The sequence below is a fragment of the Colobus angolensis genome, unplaced genomic scaffold (genome assembly GCF_000951035.1).
Source record: "Colobus angolensis palliatus isolate OR3802 unplaced genomic scaffold, Cang.pa_1.0 Scaffold13, whole genome shotgun sequence".
NCBI classification, from domain to species: Eukaryota; Metazoa; Chordata; class Mammalia; order Primates; family Cercopithecidae; genus Colobus; species Colobus angolensis.
Genome location: NW_012114252.1, coordinates 9,199,655 through 9,218,387, shown reverse-complemented (window position 1 = coordinate 9,218,387; position 18,733 = coordinate 9,199,655). Strand labels below are relative to the sequence as shown.

Genomic DNA, 18,733 nt, shown 5'->3' with positions numbered 1-18,733 from the left:
CTCGGACTGCTGCGCTAGCAGTGAGCAAGGCTCCGTGGGCATGGGATCCGCTGAGCCAGGCATAGGATATAATCTCCTGGTGTGCTGTTTGCTAAGACCTTTGGAAAAGTGCAGCGTCAAGGCAGGAGTGTCCCAGTTTTCCCAGTACAGTCTTCCCTTGGCTAGGAAAGGGAAATCCCCTGACCCCTTGTGCTTCCCAGGTGAGGCAATGGCCCGCCCTGCTTCAGCTCACCTTCCATGGGCTGTACCTACTGTCCAACCAGTCCCAATGAGATGAACCGTGTACCTCAGTTGGAAATGCAGAAACCAGCTGTCTTCTCTGTTGATCACGCTGGGACCTGCAGACCGGAGCTATTCCTGTTTGGCCATCTTGGAAAGGGCAGCCATATCGATGCTACGTACTTTAAAATGACCAGATCTAAGGTTGGGTGTGGTGGCTCATGCCTATAATAACAGCACTTTGGGAGGTCACGGCGGGTAGATCATCTGAGACCAGGAGTTCAAGACCAGGCTGGCCAACATGGTGAAACCCCATCTCTACTAAAAATACAAAAATCAGCCAGGCGTGGTGGCACATGCCTATAGTCCCAACTACTCAGGAGGCTGATGCAGGAAAATTTCTTGAACCTGGGAGGCAGAGGTTGCAGTGAGCTGAGATTGCACCACTGCTGTCCAGGCTGGATAACACAGTGAGACTCCATCTCAAAAATAAAAATAAAATAAAATGACCGGATCTCACAAGAGCTCACTCACTGTGGCAAGGACAGTACCAAGAGGGATGGTGCCAAAGCCCGTGATCCAATCACCTCCCACCAGGCCCCACCTCCAGCACTGAGTATTACATTTCAGTATGAGATTTTGGTGGGGACGTACATGCAAACTCTATTGTGGGTGAAGAAATGGAAGCCCAGAGCGTAAGCACCTTGATCAAGGCCGCATGGCTAGGAGGAATGTCTCTACACTGTGGTTCGCTATCCTGATTCCCAAAAGCCCATGTCTTTCCACTGGCTAGATGCAGGGGCAATACTGAGAAAGTTCTCTCCTTAACTGGAAAACCACTTTTGCCATTAGCAAGGCCAAACTGTGTTCTTGCAGGGACCATTGGCTTCCTGGGACTTTTGTGGGACTGACTTTGTGTACTTTACTCCTTTACTCCTGGCTTCGGAAACCATTTTCAGAGCAAGCACCAGAGTTTAGATTCTGCCAAATCCAGCTTAAAAGCCAGGTGCTAGGTATGCACTTCTAAGCTCCAAGTAGAAAAATATAGTTTAGGAAAAAATTAATAAAGAGAGCATTTCACCAACAAACAAAATGTGGCAGGAAATTTGAGTCTTAGTTATATGTAAATAGTGATTAAAGACCTGTATTTACAGAGTTTGGGGCAAACCTCTGTGTATCAGTTTCTAATTACTGCTGTAACAAAAAACCACAAGCTTAGTGGCTTGACACAGGTGTCTTCTTGTAGTTCTGGAGGTCAGAAGTCCAAAATGAATTTTACTGGGCTAAAATCGAAAGTCCCTCAGGGGGAACCCTCCTTGCCTTTTCCAACTTCTCCAGGCTGCCACATTCCCTGGCTTGGGGACCCCTCCCTCCACACTTGCAGTCACTCCCCTGCTTTTGACCTTTTCTGACTCTTTTTAGGACACTTGTGATTATATTGGGTCTGCCTGGATAATCTAAGATAAATTCTTCATCTCAAGCCCCCAACTTAATCACGTCTGCAAGAACCTTTTGCCGTGGAAGGGAACATATCCCTGAATCCCAGAGATTACGCTGTGGACATCTCTAGGGGACCACGATTCTGACCACCACACCTTGCAATTTCAGAAACACGTCCTCAAAGCAGTATGTGAAGCTTACAGTATTCCTTCAGTTTCACTCTTGGTCATGATAGAAAACAGTTATCTCTCTGCCTGAAAGTGAGGCCTTCTCTCTTTGATCTCAGCAAAATGCCTCGTTCCTTCCAACTTCTGAAGTCTAGCTCCTAGAGGTGTACTCTCAGCAGCCTTCCAGTTGCTGAGGGAGTTATTAATTTCTAGGTAATAAAACGTCAAAGTTAGAGTTTCCATCCCGAAATGGTTCAAAATATGGAGCATGCTGTATATAAATAGTAGGAAATATTCACATGGATGGGAGACTTCACTGAGTTGTGGGGAAGAAGGGGGTCTCTTTTTTCTCCTGTGTTCCCTGTCCCCCGCCAACCCCCAAGTCAATAATCATATATAAATATATAATACACATTTATTTCATCAAATTCTTTAGCCAAAAGAAAGCAAAACCACTGCTGGGCCTAGAATAGCAAGAAGAGCCTGCACTGATTCAGCGATTGCAATGTGTTGGGTGTTAACGAACAGTCCTATGCGAAGTCCAGATTCTAAGCTGGGTTTGGCTCTGATCATAGTTCAACACAAGGGACCCCAGAGTGATACTAGAAACACTGGGCTACTCAAATATGCCTCTGAGGTTTACTAGCGGGGAACCAACCTAAACACGGTTGCACCAAAGTAAACAGAATCTTGTGAGAGTTGATACTTGAGTTCAGTCTGAAGTCTCGATGTAAACACCGCTTCTGCACTGGAGCTAAGATAGCAATCCTGTTGACACAAGTATATTCAGATAAGAAATGCTGACTGCAGTGTTACACCCAGTAGACAGCTCTGGATTCTATCAAAGAAGTTAGCAACCTCTGCCCTGTAATAATAAAAGCAGTTCTTGGAAGATACACTTTCAGAAAACAAAATGCCTTCTCAGTGCTGTCTGGGTACTGAGTCTCGGATTTACGCTTGCAGGGATTTCCTTTCCCGTAATTTAGTTCTGTGTATAATGATGTTAAGACCTAAGCTTTCTGAATGGCCTCTTTTCTGTAACCGTAGTATGTTTGAAGTGGAGGAAAACTTTACCACTATTATTAAGCAAATAACAGGTACAAAATATTTAGCAAAGGCAAACAGACAACTCTGGAAAGATGAAATCTTTCCCTGCAAATAAAAATCTGGGGAACACAGGAAAGGAAGGTTTGTGATGAAGCCCAGGCTCTCCCTGCTGCATTTGGGTGATTTGGGTTTTCAGAGCTCGCTCCTGCTTCCCTGAAGAGGGCCAAGGATAACACGGACCTTTGTGTGACTTCACCCCTCTCGTTGGCCTTGGGAGGCAATGGTCAGGCCAAATTACCCAAAGTCTAAGTAGGTGAAGCGTAATGTGGTATTGCCATGTCCTCAAGAACGCACAGCACTGCAGCAATGATGCTTTGCACTCTCAGGCTGGTTTGCACCAAGCTTGCAAATGCAAGCTTGCCCGACCAGCCCTTCCTATTCGCTGGAGACTGGTGCTTTCCTGCCTGGTGTGAAAGATGGCCCAAGTCCACAGCGGGTGCACTGCCTCACCACGGACCTCCCAGGACACATAGGCCACGCTCGGCACAGCAGGGCTTGGTCACAGAAACATGCTGCGGTGGACAGACACCACAAATGGTAGTGTGGCACCTGGGTCTGCAGCAGCCTCCCTGTTGCCCTCTGGGCCTGCAAGATGAGGGAAAGGAACCGCTACTGAAATCTGGAAGGAAAGATTGTGTGGGAAGGGCTGACGTCAGAGAAGACGTGACTGTCACTAGAGGTGATGGTCTGAGGTGACCTTGCAGGGAGGACACCAGAAAAACAAATACCCCAACGTTTCTTCCCTCCCTGTGATCTTCCCAGGGCTCCCAGTTGGCCAAACCCAGTGGGAGCCAGGTTGAGACCTGGGACATGGATGAGTTCCTTGCAGGTCAGGCTCGGGGCTGAAGAAGAAGGACCCTCCTGGAAGGGCTCGTGGAACCCACAGTGCAGAGCTGGATCTGAGCGCTGTGCTCTGTGACTGATAAACGGGCCTTAGGAAACGTGTCCCACAAACACTGAATTTCTGCTCTGCAGGAAGCAGCGCAGGGGCGCGCTGCGGACCCTGAGGCAGTCGCGTCTCCCCCGCAAGGATGCACTGAGCGTTGTGGGGTTTGCAGGACTCTTCCAGCAACCCCACAGGGCCAAGGCCATCCTCATTTGATTGTTGGGCCAGCCCAAAACAGATGGGCTCGCCCGCCATGCAGCTGGCATGAGACAGAGGCTGGCGTGAGACTCAGCCACAGGGTTGACTCCATGGCCCTCATTCTTAGTGTATTGCCCTGGAAGCAGCCCCATCCCACGACAGGTCTCGCTCGCGAGGAAACCAGGTTATTCGTGTGGAGGAATCTCTGTCCAGAACTCTAACAGGCAGGAAGAGTTGGAGACTGGGGTCCTGTGAAACCAGTACAGTGTATTTCCTGCTTAGGACAAGGTCTAAAATAGCATCTAAAATGTTCTTTATTATTGTTTTCTTTCTTTCTTTCCTTTTTTTTTTTTTTTTTTTTGAGATGGAGTCTCGCTCTGTTGCCCAGGCTGGAGTTCAATGGCTTTATCTCAGCTCCCTGCAACCTCCGCCTCCCGAGTTCAAGCGATTCTCCTGCATCAGCCTCCTGAGTTGCTGGCCTGCACCACCACGCCTGGCTGATTTTTGTATTTTTAATAGAGACAGGGTTTCACCATGTTGACCAGGCTGGTCTCCAACTCCTGACCTCAAATGATCCACCCACCTCGGATGGAGGTGTGAGGTACCGCGCCCGGACCTAAAATGCTCTTAAGTGGGCAAAAATGTAAGACCATCTGGTAGGAGGCCCCTGGGGCCACGCTGGGCTGCAGGAGTGGAAATAACCCGAGTACAGGCTGATGGGACCAGGAGGGAAGGCGCCTGCCTGGGAAGGGGTGGTGAAGCCTGGAGGGCCCCGTGGTCAGGGTCAGGAAGGGAGTTCCTCTGCCAGGGTTGTGGCTTATGTTTATTGTGGGATAGGGCTTTGAACTTGCACATAATGAAAATATAAGGCAGTAAATCTACAAGGAAGGGCCCCAGAGGGAAATGGTGTGGGAGATGGAGGAGGGCACTGTGGCAGAGGCTTCGGCAGGCTGTATGGCTCCTGTATTCGATTTCTGCTCTGATAGCTGGTGTGGTCTTCCTGGTGTTTGGAGCCAGGGAAGTGATAAAACTTTCTTATGTAGAGCCATCAGGCAGCAGGACATCACAGCCTGCATGTGGTCCTCCAAGTGTAGTCCCTAGACCAGCAGCATTGACTTCATCTTGACTGTTGTTAGAGATGCAAATCTCAGGTGCAGAGAGAAGTCAGTCTTCTCAAATACCAGCCACAGGGGCAGACATTGACTTCCAGTTGAATTGCTTTTCATGTGGGCAGCTCTGCTGTAGTTTGCAACACATGGGCTGCCATAGGGCTTTAAGGATTTAAAAATTTGTTATGGATACATAATAATTATACATATTTAGGGGACACATATGATTTTTGATAGAGGCATACAATGTGTAGTGATCAAATCTGGATATTTGGAATATCCATCACCTCAAACCTCGATCATTTCTTTGTGTTGAGAACATTCCAGATCTGCTATCTATTCTGTTTATTTTTTGTGTTTTGGGGTTTTTTTTGTTTGTTTGTTTATTTGTTTTCATAGAGCCTCACTCTGTGGCCTAGGCTGGAATGTAGTGGTGCAATCTTGGCTCATTGCAACCTCCACTTCCCAGGTTCTAGCAATCCTTCTGCGTCAACTTCCCAAGTAACTGGGATTACAGTTGTGTGCCACCACGCCCAGCTAATTTTTGTATTTTTAGTAGAGATGGGGGTTCGCCATGTTGGCCAGGCTGGTCTCAATCTCCTGACCTCAGGTGATCCACCCACCTCGACCTCCCAACGTGCCGGGATCACGTGTGAGCTACCGTGCCCAGGCTGTATTCTGAAATATACAATAAATTTTTGTTAACTGTAGTCACCCTATTGTGCTACCAAACACCAGCTCTTATTCCTTCTACAGAACTGTATTTTTGTATCCACTAACCTTGCTTCATCCTCCCACCTTCCCTTACCCTTCCCATCCTCTGGTAACCACCATTCTACTCACTACCTCCATGAGATCAATTTTTTAGCTCCTACATGTGAGTGAGAATATGTAATATCTTTCTGTGCCTGGCTTATTTCACTTAACCTGATGTCCTCCAGTTTCATCTGTATTGCTGCAAATGACAAGATCCAATGACAACCTTCATAGAAATAGAAAATAAAAAAATCCTAAAATTCGTTTCAACCACAAAAAGCCTCGAAAAGCCAAAGTCATCCTGAGCAAAAAGAATAGGGCTGGAGGTACCACCTGATGTCAAAATATGCTACAAAGCTGTAATAACCAAATCAGCATGGTACTGGCATAGAAGCAGACACATAGACCAGTGGAACAGAAAAGAGAACCCAGGAATAAATGCATCAATTTATAGCTAACTCATTTTTGACAAAGCTGCCAAGAACAAACCCTGGGAAAAGAACAGTCTAAAGATTAATTTTCCAGTGTAGTGATTCCCAAAGCACACTGCCTGGACCAGTGGCAACACCCACACCTGGGAGCTTGTTAGAAATGCAAGCTCAAGTGTCTATCTCAGGCCTACAGAATCAACAACTCTGGGAGTGGGGCCCAGCTATCTGTTCTTGCAAGCCCTCTGGTGATTCTGAGGCTCACTCCAGTGTGAGACCCACTGCTATGGGGTCACCGATTCCTAGATTCCTAATAGAGGTGGAGCATGTTCAGGGAGCCCTGGTGGCAAAGAACCCTAATATAAAGAAATTGGGGTGAGTGAGGGGGAAGGGGATGGATGCCCCGTGGGAAACAGCATAGTGTGTGATAGACACGGACGAACACAGGGCAATGCATTTGTGTAGGAGCAAAGTGAGGAGGTGTAAAGACTAGAGACAAGGGCACAGCTCAGCTCTTGCCATAATTCTGGGGAGACAGAAGAGCAGGTGCTGACGGGGTGGGGATGAGGTGCTCCTAGGATGCAGATGGGAGAGTCCACTGGGCTTGACATGCACCGGCTCCCTTGTATTCTCTGGCTGTTTCTTCCTGTTCTTCTCATTCATTCTCCTGACATAACCCCCTACCAGTGGTAGGTATTGTACAGGACGTTGGAAGTGGGGATGTTGGTATGATGGATGGCACGTGATTCTTCCACTTGCAGAACCTAGTCCAGAAAGGAAGCAAAAATATAAACTGCCCATCATGACAGTACAGTGATGTAGGCACATCAGAGATGACTTGGGAAGGGAATATTGGTGGCAAGACGTAAATCATGGGGCGAGCCTGGCAGGCAGGCAGGGCCCAGGTCATAGGAGGTGGCGGCTGAGTATGCACAGTGTGTCAGGCACTCAGAAGCATTTTATATTACAGAAATTTAATCCCCACCAAAACACTTGTGAGATATCGACGAACATGCTAGAATGTGTGGATTGTATCCCGATGGGCAGCCTTTGAAGTGTTTCAGCAGGAAATGGCTTAGTCCTGATTCTCTGAGCTGCTGCTTCTCAATTTTGACAGCCCAGGAGAACTGCCTGAGGAGCTTCTTAAAAGAAAATACAGATGCCAGGCCCCGCCTCAGATAAGAAGCGCGAGTCTGGGGCCAGGATCCCAGGGAGGGCTGGAGCTGTTTGGTGAATGGCCCCTCTAACCACCCTAAAAAGTCAGAGGCTCTGAGTTTAGACACAGCAAAAAGTACTGTAATAGCTTGACTTTAATATTGGGATTCTGTTTTTCTTTTAGGAATGTCGAAATCACGGGTGAGTACTCTTTTTCCTTCTCTACATATCTTCATCTTGTAAATTTTATCATCTGTTTTACCCCTAAGGGCTCATTCACCTAACAGATCTGTAGTGTACATCTAGCAGCAGTAAGGGTATGATCCTGGATTTCCATGTGAGATGTCCTCTCCCGAGGAAATGCTGTGGATAATCCTCCTCAGACTAACAATACCACTGGATGCTTTATTTCACTGCTGTCTCTATGTGGAAAGATTAGTGTAGGGAATAAAATGATTGAATTCTAGTTTTCTGCTCTAGACAGTCACTGGTAAGTTACTGAATCTGCATTGACTGCCTTTCATGCCACTGGTGCTCCTTTGTGGCTATGGACAAGTGAGGGGTGTATTTCAATCCTGTGCTTATTTCTTTCTTGTCAGGGTTGCTTTGGTTATCCCCTGAGCATCTTCTTCATTGTGGCCAATGAGTTTTGCGAAAGATTTTCCTACTATGGAATGCGAGGTAACGGTATTGGCCACTTCTCACCCTTTGGGGAAGAGCGGGAGTGGCCGTAACAGTCCTAACTTTGCTTCTCCCCCTCCTCTTCCACCTGCCCTCTGCAAAAGGAATCCTGATTCTGTACTTCACAAATTTCCTCAGCTGGGATGATAACCTGTCCACCGCCATCTACCATACATTTGTGGCTCTGTGCTACCTGACGCCAATTCTTGGAGCTCTTATCGCTGACTCGTGGCTGGGAAAGTTCAAGTGAGTGGCTGGAAATTTCTTGTTCACAAACAAGCCAAAAAGTAAATGTAGGTTTTGTAGTTGGGAATGGTGGAATCTGGGAATGATGAGTCAAAGAACATAAACTCTTAGGAGAGGCGGGTGTGGTGTGGTGCACACCTGTAATCCCAGCACTTTGAGAGGCGAGGCAGGAGTTTGAGACCAGCCTGGGCAACATAGTGAGACCCCATCTCTACCAAAAATAAAGAAATTAGCCAGGCACAGTGACGTACACCTGTGGCCCCAGCTATTGGGGAGGCTGAGGTGGGAGGATCCACTTGAGTCCCAGAGGTCAAGGCTGCAGTGAGCTGTGATCACATCACTGCACTCCAGCCTGGATGACAACAAGACCCTGTCTCAAAAACAAATTAAAAACAAAAGCACACCCTTAGGAGAGCATTTACAGCTCTGTTTCTGCTCAGTATCCTGTCCCTAGAGCCTAACACAGTGCCTGACATTCAGTGACTGCAAGCAGCATCTATAGGTTTTTGTTTTTCCCTAATCCAAACAAATGTAACATCTTTGTCTCATCTTGACATAGTAGCAGGGATACTGTTTATTATTAGCGATTTGTGAGGCATGGAGTTAAGGTCTGGGGAAACGAAGAAACTCTCTAAAATACTCCCTGGCTGCTGAGGGGCTAACGCTGCTTGAGGTCAGGTGATGTGAGGTCACTAAGGAGAGAAGTCACCCAGCCCTCCAGGAAGGGCTCCACGAGCACACCTAGTGGGATGTTGTCAGGAAAGTTTTCCTGGAACTTAATGAAGAAGGAAGTAGAGGCTTTTCCAGGACAAAGGAATGACATGGGCTGTCTTAGTCCGCTTGTGTTGCTATAAAGCAATACCCGAGGCTGGGGAATTTATAAAGGAAAAAGGTATATTTGGTTGACAGTTCTGCTGGCTGGAAGACCAAGCATCTGGTGAAAGCCGCAGGCTGCTTGCATTCATGGAGGAAGGTAAAGGAGAGCTGGCAAGTGCAGAGATCACGTGGCCAGAGGGGAAGCAAGAGAGAAAGAGAGAAGTGTCAGGCTCTTTTCAACAACCAGCTCTTGCAGGAACTCACTCCTGACCATGAGGACAGCACCAAGACATTCATGAGGGATCTGCCCCAGTGTCCCAAACACCTCCCACCAGGCCCCGCTTCCAACACTGGGATCACATTTCAGCTTGCGGTTTGCAGGAGACAGACATCCAAACTGTAGCATGGGCAGAAGAAAGAATAATCACTACCTCCAAAGAATTCTACAAAAATTATCAAAGGTCTACTTCCTGGTCAAATATCATTACCAATCAAGATAAGTAATTCTTACTGTTTAAAAATATAAATATGAATTCCATAGGTAAAATAAAGCATAGAGTCTTTCAAATACTTGAAAGATAAAGTGGATCTTTCCCCTCTCCTGGCCCTCTGGCCAAAATTTTGTTAATTTTTTTTTTAAAGAGACAGGGTCTCGCTCTGTCACGCAGGCTGGAGTGCAGTGGCGCAATCATGGCTCACTGCAGCCTCAACCTCATGGACTCAAGTGATCCTCCCACCTCAGCCTCCCGAGCAGCTGGGACCACAGGCATGCACCACCACACCTGGCTAATTTTTTTATCTTTTTGTTGAGATGGGGTCTTGCTATGTTGCCCAGGCTGGTGTGGAACTCCTGAGCTCAAGCAGTCCTCCTGCTTTGGCCTCCCAAGTGCTGGGATTACAGGCATGAGCCACCATGTCTAGCCCAAAACTTTGTTCTATTGTTTTTGCTCATGTGCCTTCCTGAGAGTTAACAGTGTTACTCAAGTTCGAGAAGTAAGTGTATTCAGGATTGGGCTCTTAAAAGCTTTCAAGGAGGAGGTATTTTGTGGTGGAGTCAGAAGTGGATGGCTATTGTGCAATTAACTTGGATTCTCTTAACCTTTGGAAACACAGGACCATTGTGTCACTCTCCATTGTCTACACAATTGGACAAGCAGTCATCTCAGTAAGCTCCATTAATGACCTCACAGACCACAACCACGATGGCACTCCTGACAGCCTTCCTGTGCACGTGTGAGTTGATGCTCACTGCTGCCCCCATCACCCTCCCACCGCGTGCTCATTCGATGCCTTAAGTCTTCATCTTTTTCCTTGAACTTCACTGTGAGCATAAGGAGGTTTTCCTCCCTCTTTGGCAGCACGGTGAAGGCTGCCAGATGGATTGAGCTGAGTCTTCAGGATGTCACCACCCTGGTGGTTGTCTGGAGGCAGTGCTCCCTCTGCGGCTCCGCCGTCATGGGCCGCCATATCCCACGGGAGGTACAGTCAGTGGGCAGGGGATTCATGTTGGTCTTGACCTACCCTGGAGGGATATAAAGTCCCACAGACCTTGATCCTTCACACTGCCAGGTGTCCTGAGGACTCCAGGACCTTTGGTTTTCTGTCTTGTACCACACTTCTGCCTATTTTTCAATAATCCCGTTTCATAAATATTTGTTCCAGCCCTTTGTGCTGGGCTCTGGATGGCAGGTGTCATTGACAAATGCTCAGGTGCTGGATTAATCTTGCTTCACTGCAGTCTGGCCTAGTAGACTAGTTATAGAGATTTATTTTGTTTCCTGTTTTTGTGCTTCAGTTCCTTGATCTATGAGTAAACTCATGAGCTGGGAAAGCAGAATAGAAACTCAAATTAGTATTGGCAATCACCGCACTGCTGGCTTATCAGCTGATCAGACTGCTGTCCAGACTGAATCTCTTGATGCAACACTCTTGTTGCCCAGAGGGAACTGTGTCGCTGCAGGGAGAGGCTGTGAGCCCTCCCACAGAGCAGCTCTCTGGCCTTGGGAAGGTGCTCTTCTCTGCACCTCAGTTTTCTAATCTATAATATCAACTAAGAACATGGACTTTGGAGCCAGATTCGGGCTGTGCCTCTTCCTAGTTGTGTGAGCTTGAGCAACTTTCTTAACCTCTGTGCCTCAGTTTCCTTGTTTGTAATAGTACTTACTTCATGTAGGGCTATTGTGGGTTAATCCAAGTAAAGCATCTAGAACACTGCCTGACAAGTGATCAGTGCTCAAGAAATCTTAGCTTTTCATTTTTCATTTCATGGAGTTCGTATTGGAGCACACCTAAAATTCTCACAAGAGTAAATTGTATATAATATTCAGTTGACCGTGTTTTTGTTGTCTTTTAAAATGCTTAGATTGACAACATTAAATGCAAGTTGTATTAAGAGGCAGACAAGATTAAAGGGGTGATTTGGCCAGCCAATTCAGGGAGATTGGTTCAGGAAGCATGATTTTTAAAGAATTCTTTATCTGTGCAATATTTTCCTTGACTTTATCTGTTTCATAAAATTTTTTTAAGTGTTTAAAAGCAACATTAGTAACCAACAACATATGGGATACATGCCTATAAAACCAGAAATTTGTAGTACCTACCTGTAAGTTTAATAAAACTACAAAGTGAGGGTCAATAAATGCTATAATTTTTTTTTCAATTCAGGAGTTAAAATACTTAGCAATAGCCTAGAAAATACAAGAGTGAATTAAATAACCCTTAATCCCACCATCTAGACATGACAATAAGTCTTTTAGTCTATTTCCTTCCAGTTTTCTGTACCTTGTAAACAAACTGAGATCGTACTACCTAACCTGATATTCTGCTTTGCAATGAAATCATGTTTTCCAATATTACTTAATGACTATTATGAGTCTGTTATGACTGTACCAGACACAATGCTTATATTTGTTCAATAACTTTTTATTTATCCACTCTTTTGCTGGAAACAATAAAGCTACAAAAGAACCCCAAACCTAAGGCTTTACTCAGCTCACAAGCTACTGTTTTATGTTTTCTGGATGGTAAATTATTAGATGGGGCCAGGAGCTTGAAGGCCCATGAGTTCAAGTTTGCATTTGGCTATCACGCTGCATTCCTGTGAGCTGGCTTCTCACGAGATTGTCTTCCTCTCTATGTGTGTCACTGTGCCGGGCCCGCTGAGGGAAACTGGGGAAAAGAGAAGGCTTCTGCTTGTGAGGATCTGCCGCGTTGGCCCTAACACCCTGTCTTTCCCAGGGCGCTGTCCATGATCGGCCTGGCCCTGATAGCTCTTGGGACTGGAGGAATCAAACCCTGCGTTTCTGCATTTGGCGGAGATCAGTTTGAAGAGGGCCAGGTAAGAGCAGGGGCATCCCCAGAGCCCACGTGAATGAACTACACACATCCAGGAGTCAGAGGCCACTGGCACAAAGTCTGTTCTCCGTCGGATTCTTTTTAAGTACATTAGAAAGTAAGATACCAACCGAAACTAAGTTAGTGGTAAAGTGCGATCATCAGCTCCCTCTGCTCAGTTGACTGATAGCCAAAGTCATCTTACTTTCTCCTTTTCATTGCAGGAGAAACAAAGAAACAGATTCTTTTCCATCTTTTATTTGGCCATTAATGCTGGAAGTTTGCTTTCCACAATCATCACTCCCATGCTCAGAGGTAAGAGATACCTGAAAGGAACTTCTGTTTGTCTTTTTTTAGTAAAGGCTAAGTTCGTGTCTTCTTCGTTTTGTTCTGTTCTTCCCTTCTCCCCTGTCCTCCAGCTGTCAGCTACATGCTGGGATGCCGCTGGGATCTGGAGTAAGCGCTTCCTTCCCTATGAGTTTCACCTCCTTTTAATCTTATTTAAATCCCTTATCCCAGTGACCACTGGAGAGTCTAAGCCATCCTTAGCATGGGCATCCATCTCCCTAAACTGTTATTCATGCAAAGTCATGCTCATGGTAAGAGGTAAGAGGCAAGAGAGGCGCCTTGGAAGCCGGGCTGGTGGCCGTAGCTGCCATTTCAGCCTTCAAGCTTTGCTCCCCAGCGATATTTCCGTGACTTAGGAGGAGTTTACTGGGCAAAATTATTTCATTTTTTTGTTTGTTTTGTTTTGCTTTTAGAATGAGTCTTGCTCTGTCACCCAAGCTGGAGTGCAGTGGCACGATCTTGGCTCACTGCAACCTCCGCCTCCCGGGTTCAAGTGATTTTCCTGCCTCAGCCTCCTGAGTAGCTGGGACTACAGGCGCACACCACCACACCTGGCTAATTTGCTTGTATTTTTAGTAGAGATGGGGTTTCACCATGTCAGCCAGGATGGTCTTGATCTCCTGACCTGGTGATCTGCCTGCCTCAGCCTCCCAAAGTGCTGGGATTACAGGCGTGAGCCTGTAATCTTTGCCCGGCCAAGGCAAAGTTTTTTTCTTTGTTTTCCCATCATCTCAAGTATTTCCAAAAGAACTGCTCAGATGAAGAGAATGGGACAGTGTCGGTAACTATCAGATGTTTGTTCTTGCTAATGCTCCATTGAGAGTTTGTGAATTTCCCATGTGGAAGGGAATATGTGGTGTTACTGACGACAAACTGACGAGACCATCCTGTCCACATTTGAATCAGATTAGATTATGAAATAAAGATTTCAGGGGGATTTATGTATTCCTGCACAGAATAGTGGTTTGAGGATGACAATTAAACCCCATTCCAACTTGTTTTATTTTTTGTTTTTTCCAACTTGTTTTCCATGAAAATGTGATAGCTTTTATTCCTGTGTCCTGTTTGCTCACCTCTCCCACCTCTAGGTTCTACTAGAGGGTGCATGTTTAAATTGTAGAATCTGTTAAAGGATAATTTTTTAAAAGGAAATTCATGACTCTCATACAAATATAAAGTGAACATATGACAAAAATTTTATGTAACTTGTTAATGAGTTGATAACGAATCAGTTCAAATAAAGATTTGACTAACAAGTTTCTATTCTTTATAGGGGAAAAACTATTTTTTGCCATGAACAGGAAACATTCGTATGACTGTCACTTCTGCTAGTTAACTTCTTTTTCTCCCGAAGTGTGAGATAGCTGAACCAAATCAAAACCCTGATAGCATCAGATCATTCCTGGAGGCTCCAGCATTCCATGGAAAGGATTTCCAGGAATCTTTACGACTTCTTACAAAGGCTTAGTTTTTTTATAATTTTTATTTATTTCATACACACACACACACACACACACACACACACACACACACACACACACATATATCCTGAGATTTCAAAGCTAAAATAGCTGTTGGTCAGAGGTTGCCAAGCTGTGGCCCATGGGCCGAATCCAGAAATCTGAGCAAGACCATTCATTGATGTATTGTCTACAGTTGATTTCCCCTGCAAAGGTGGGGTTGAGTAGTTGACAGAGACCAATGGTTCACAAAGCCTAAAATATTTACCGTTGAGCCTTTCATAGAAAAGTGTGCCAACCTTGGCCCTAGGTCCTCGAATTGCTACCTGATTGGCGTGAATTCAGGAATATTGATTTTCCAGTGTACTTTTGATTTACTGAGTCCCATATAATCAAGTTAGCATATCCAGATCATCTTTATCTCCCCCACAAAGAAAATCTACAGAACCAAGAGGGGGCCACTGATTTTGACCAATAGGATCACCCATCTATTTAGGGGCTGAGATGAGAACTGGTTTCCATCTCCTGCTCCTCCTGCTACACTGCTGTTTTGCTTAGCTGGCAACGATGTCAGTAAGGCAAATGGATGTGTCTAGAACAGTATGTGAAAGCAATATGTAATTATCAGTGAGGGATCTTTACAAATGGGAATGATATGCTCATTACCAATGCCATAATAATTTTGATCTTGTCATTTCTCCCCAGTTCAACAGTGTGGAATTCACAGTAAACAAGCTTGTTACCCACTGGCCTTTGGGGTTCCTGCGGCTCTCATGGCTGTATCCCTGAGTAAGTGGAAACAGGTTGAATTAATAGAAGCCTAGGACCAGGTCAGGCTCTACATGAATGATTGTGACTAATGTTTTAAAGTGCATGTAACAAGTGGCAACAAAAAGTAGTGAGAAGAATTGGCATCAGATGTTAAACATGCTCTAAGTATTCAAAGAAAGTAGGATTGGCACATCAATTCTGAGGGAATAGGATCAAAAAAAGGATTACAGGAAAAGGAACCAACTGAGTTGGTCATTGAAAGGTGTGATACTATATAGGCAGATTAAGATGAAGGTGAGAGAGACCCAGCATGTTCGCTTAGCGTGGTGTCTTGGAAAAAGGCACAAACAGAAGCTAATAAGGGAGGAATAGAACTTTGGGAGGCCGAGGCAGGGGGATACCTTGAGTTCAAGACCAGCCTGGAATTCAAGACCAGCCTAGGCAACAGAGAGAGATCCTACTTCTAAAACAAACAAAACAAATTTTTTTTTTTTCTTTTTTTTTATGACAGAGTCTTGCTCTTGTCACCCAGGCTGGAGTGCAATGGTGCGATTTCAGCTGACTGCAACCTGTGCCTCCTGGGTTCAAGTGATTCTCCTGCCTCAGCCTCCCAAGTAGTTGGGATTACAGGCACCTGCCACCATGCACAGCTAATTTGTGTATTTTTAGTAGAGGCAGGGTTTTGCCATGTTGGCCAGGCTGGTCTCGAACGCCTGACCTCAGGTGATCCACCCACCTCAGCCTCCCAAAGTGCTAGGATTACAGGCGTGAGCCACCACATCTGGATGTTTTGTTTTGTTTTGTTTTTTAATTAGTTGGATGCTGTGGCTTACACCTATAGTCCCAGCTACACTGGAAGCGTAAGTGGGAAGATTGCTTGAACCCGGGAGGTCGAGGCTGCAGTGAGCCATGATTGTACCACAACACTTCAACCTGGATGATAGAGCGAGACCCTGTCTCAAAAAAAAAAAAAAAAAAAAAAAAAAAAAAAAAAAAAAAGATGAAGGTGATAGAATCTGCTGGATTAGCTGAACCCAAGGCTAAAAGCTTTTGTTCTTGTCAATATGTACTTATCTATAACTTGCTTGAAGAAATGGCCACCTGGTTCAGTTGCCATTGAAACACTCCAATGAACGACTACATTTCCTTAACTGATTAGGTTGGTGCAAAAGTAATTGCAGCTCCTGCCATTAAAAGTAATGGCAAAAAGTGCGATAACTTTTGCACCAAACTAATATCACCCCCCAAATGTTTCTACTAGAATTCTTTCCCAATGGACAGAACATATATGTCCGTTTGAGGCATTCATTGGCACATTAGTTCCTGGCATTGGCTTTTGGGAAATGTAGCATTGTCTGCATGAGATGGTTGGATGTGAAAGGTGGCCAAGAACGGTGCAAGAAGACAGTAGCCCAGCGGCCACCTCAACTCTTCAGAGCCCCTTTCCCAGTCCAATGAGGTTGTCATCAGCTTTGCTCAGCTGACAATCATGTCTGTCTCCAATTTTTGTTTTCAGATGTTAGTAGTGCATGGAATAGGACCATTTTAAATCTCTTTTGCTCACAATGTAGCAATTTAACTGTCCCCTTTCATTTAGGTGAGAGCTCAGTGTTCTCTTTTTAATGTCTCTTTCCTTCCATGGTTCTTCCCATACTGCCACTGTCCGCCAGCAGGCTCATTGATACCTCCTCCTCCTTAATTCTTGGCAGGAGACAGATAGTATTTCAAAAAATCTTGCTTTACACCAGACACCGTACTAAGCACGTTAGGTACATTCTTATTTCATCTGTACAAGTCATTCCTCTATCAAAGATTATGCTTTTTCTTCTGGAGGAATTGAGAATAGGCCAAATCCGATGTGTCAGCACCACCTCTAGAAATTCCTATGCTTGAATTCGGTTTCAGTTAATCAGAAGCTTAAACATTAAATATTAATTTGTGAAAGAAAACACAGACTCAATCTCTTGGACATCTTTACCGTCCATGTCTGCATTGAGAAAGGTTGACATTGGGCAAGAATATAAGTAAACGTCTCTTTCATCAACTATAAAGAACATCTATAGTATAGGCACATACTTGGAGCTAGCACCTGTCAAAAATCTCAGGCCCTCTTAACTGAGAAAAATAAGTAGAGTTCAAGTTATCTATCAGTGTTTTTAAATGATTGAAGTGTGGTATTAGATAATCAGAAATCCTAGTGTATGGACTATGTTTTCAGAGACTCTTGCAACAATGTTTTAAATTTTTAAAAAAATTTGAATAAGATGATAGAGGTAGGATCTCATTATGTTGCCCAGGCTGCTCTAGAACTACTGGTCTCAAGTGATTCTCCTGCCTTGGCCTCCCAAAATGCTGGGATTACAGACGTGAGCAGCCACATTCAGCCCCAGAATGGTTTTTTTCCAAGTTATTTTCACAATATGACTTGCCAAAAAGGTCCATGGAAGAATGACCTCATTGAAAAGGTGCTTCCAACTTTTATAAAACTGTAGCTGCAGATGCAATTAATTGTAACTACTTCTGTACAGTGGCCACAGAAAAAATTTCTGCAATGTATGATTAAGATTAATTCTTTTTTCCTGAATATTAAAAAGAGAAAGTTTTCTCTTCCCATTGCTTTCAGAAAATTACAGCTCCATTTATTTTTATTTTTATTATTTTGATATGGAGTTTCACTCTGTCACCCAGACTAGAGTGCAGTGACACAATCTCAGCTCACTGCAACCTCCACCTCCTGGGTTCAAGCAATTCTCCTGCCTTAGCCTCCTGAGTAGCTGGGATTACAGGTGCCCATCACCACACCCAGCTAATTTTTGTATTTTTAGTAGAGAAGGGGTTTCACCATGTTGGTCAGGCTGGTCTCAAACTCCTGACCTCAAGTGATCCACCCACCTCGGCCTATCAACGTGCTGGGATTGCAGGCTTGAGCCACCACACCTGGCCCCACTTATTGTCCTACCAGAATAATACATTAATGTGTTCTATGAAAGCACTGATTCCTTTTGTCTCCCTTTAAATAGAGATAGAACTTGTGCTTAAATACCTGTGTGAGTGTACGTGAGCTACCTTAAGTTATGGGAAGTAGATGATATTAGACTTAAAGGTTTGCATATTAGAACACAAATATCACATTACTCATAGGTTTTCATGGGTTGTGAAGGTTAAAAGCACTTTCTAAACTGTGAGGTTGGTAAGCAAATCCATTCCATAAGTAATCCCATTATCCCAAAACAAAGTTATAATTCAAATAAAGGTACATCTCTCTAGGCCACAGGTCGCTCTGGCAAATGCTTTGCTGACGTGTCTTCTTCTGCCCTATCTAGTTGTGTTTATCATTGGCAGTGGGATGTACAAGAAGTTCCAGCCACAGGGCAACATCATGAGTAAAGTGGCCAAGTGCATCCATGTAAGTATCTCAGCTGCTCTTTCTCAAGGCCATTTAACCACCTCAGAACCTTCCATTAAATTAAATTAAATTCTTTAAATTAAATTAAAATCTAATCTAAATGAAAATAATTCCTTTAAAGTATAATAAATTAAATTAAATTAATTTAAATTAAATTAAAATCTAAGCTTTGACTTTAAATATATTTTTAGTGTTCTTTTTTTTTTT

The 18,733-nt window shown here is 44.7% G+C and overlaps 1 protein-coding gene across 1 annotated transcript in view; it reads left to right on the top strand.

Moving 5' to 3' along the window:
* The window catches only part of SLC15A1 (solute carrier family 15 (oligopeptide transporter), member 1), a 78,362-nt gene that overhangs the window by 22,444 nt on the left and 37,185 nt on the right, over window positions 1–18,733 (top strand). Inside the window, exons 2-9 of the mRNA XM_011933815.1 lie at window positions 7,650–7,666; window positions 8,065–8,146; window positions 8,251–8,392; window positions 10,322–10,441; window positions 12,446–12,545; window positions 12,766–12,856; window positions 15,055–15,138; window positions 18,444–18,526. Of these exons, the coding sequence (XP_011789205.1) occupies window positions 7,650–7,666; window positions 8,065–8,146; window positions 8,251–8,392; window positions 10,322–10,441; window positions 12,446–12,545; window positions 12,766–12,856; window positions 15,055–15,138; window positions 18,444–18,526 (719 nt within the window). The remainder of the gene's footprint in view (window positions 1–7,649; window positions 7,667–8,064; window positions 8,147–8,250; window positions 8,393–10,321; window positions 10,442–12,445; window positions 12,546–12,765; window positions 12,857–15,054; window positions 15,139–18,443; window positions 18,527–18,733) is intronic.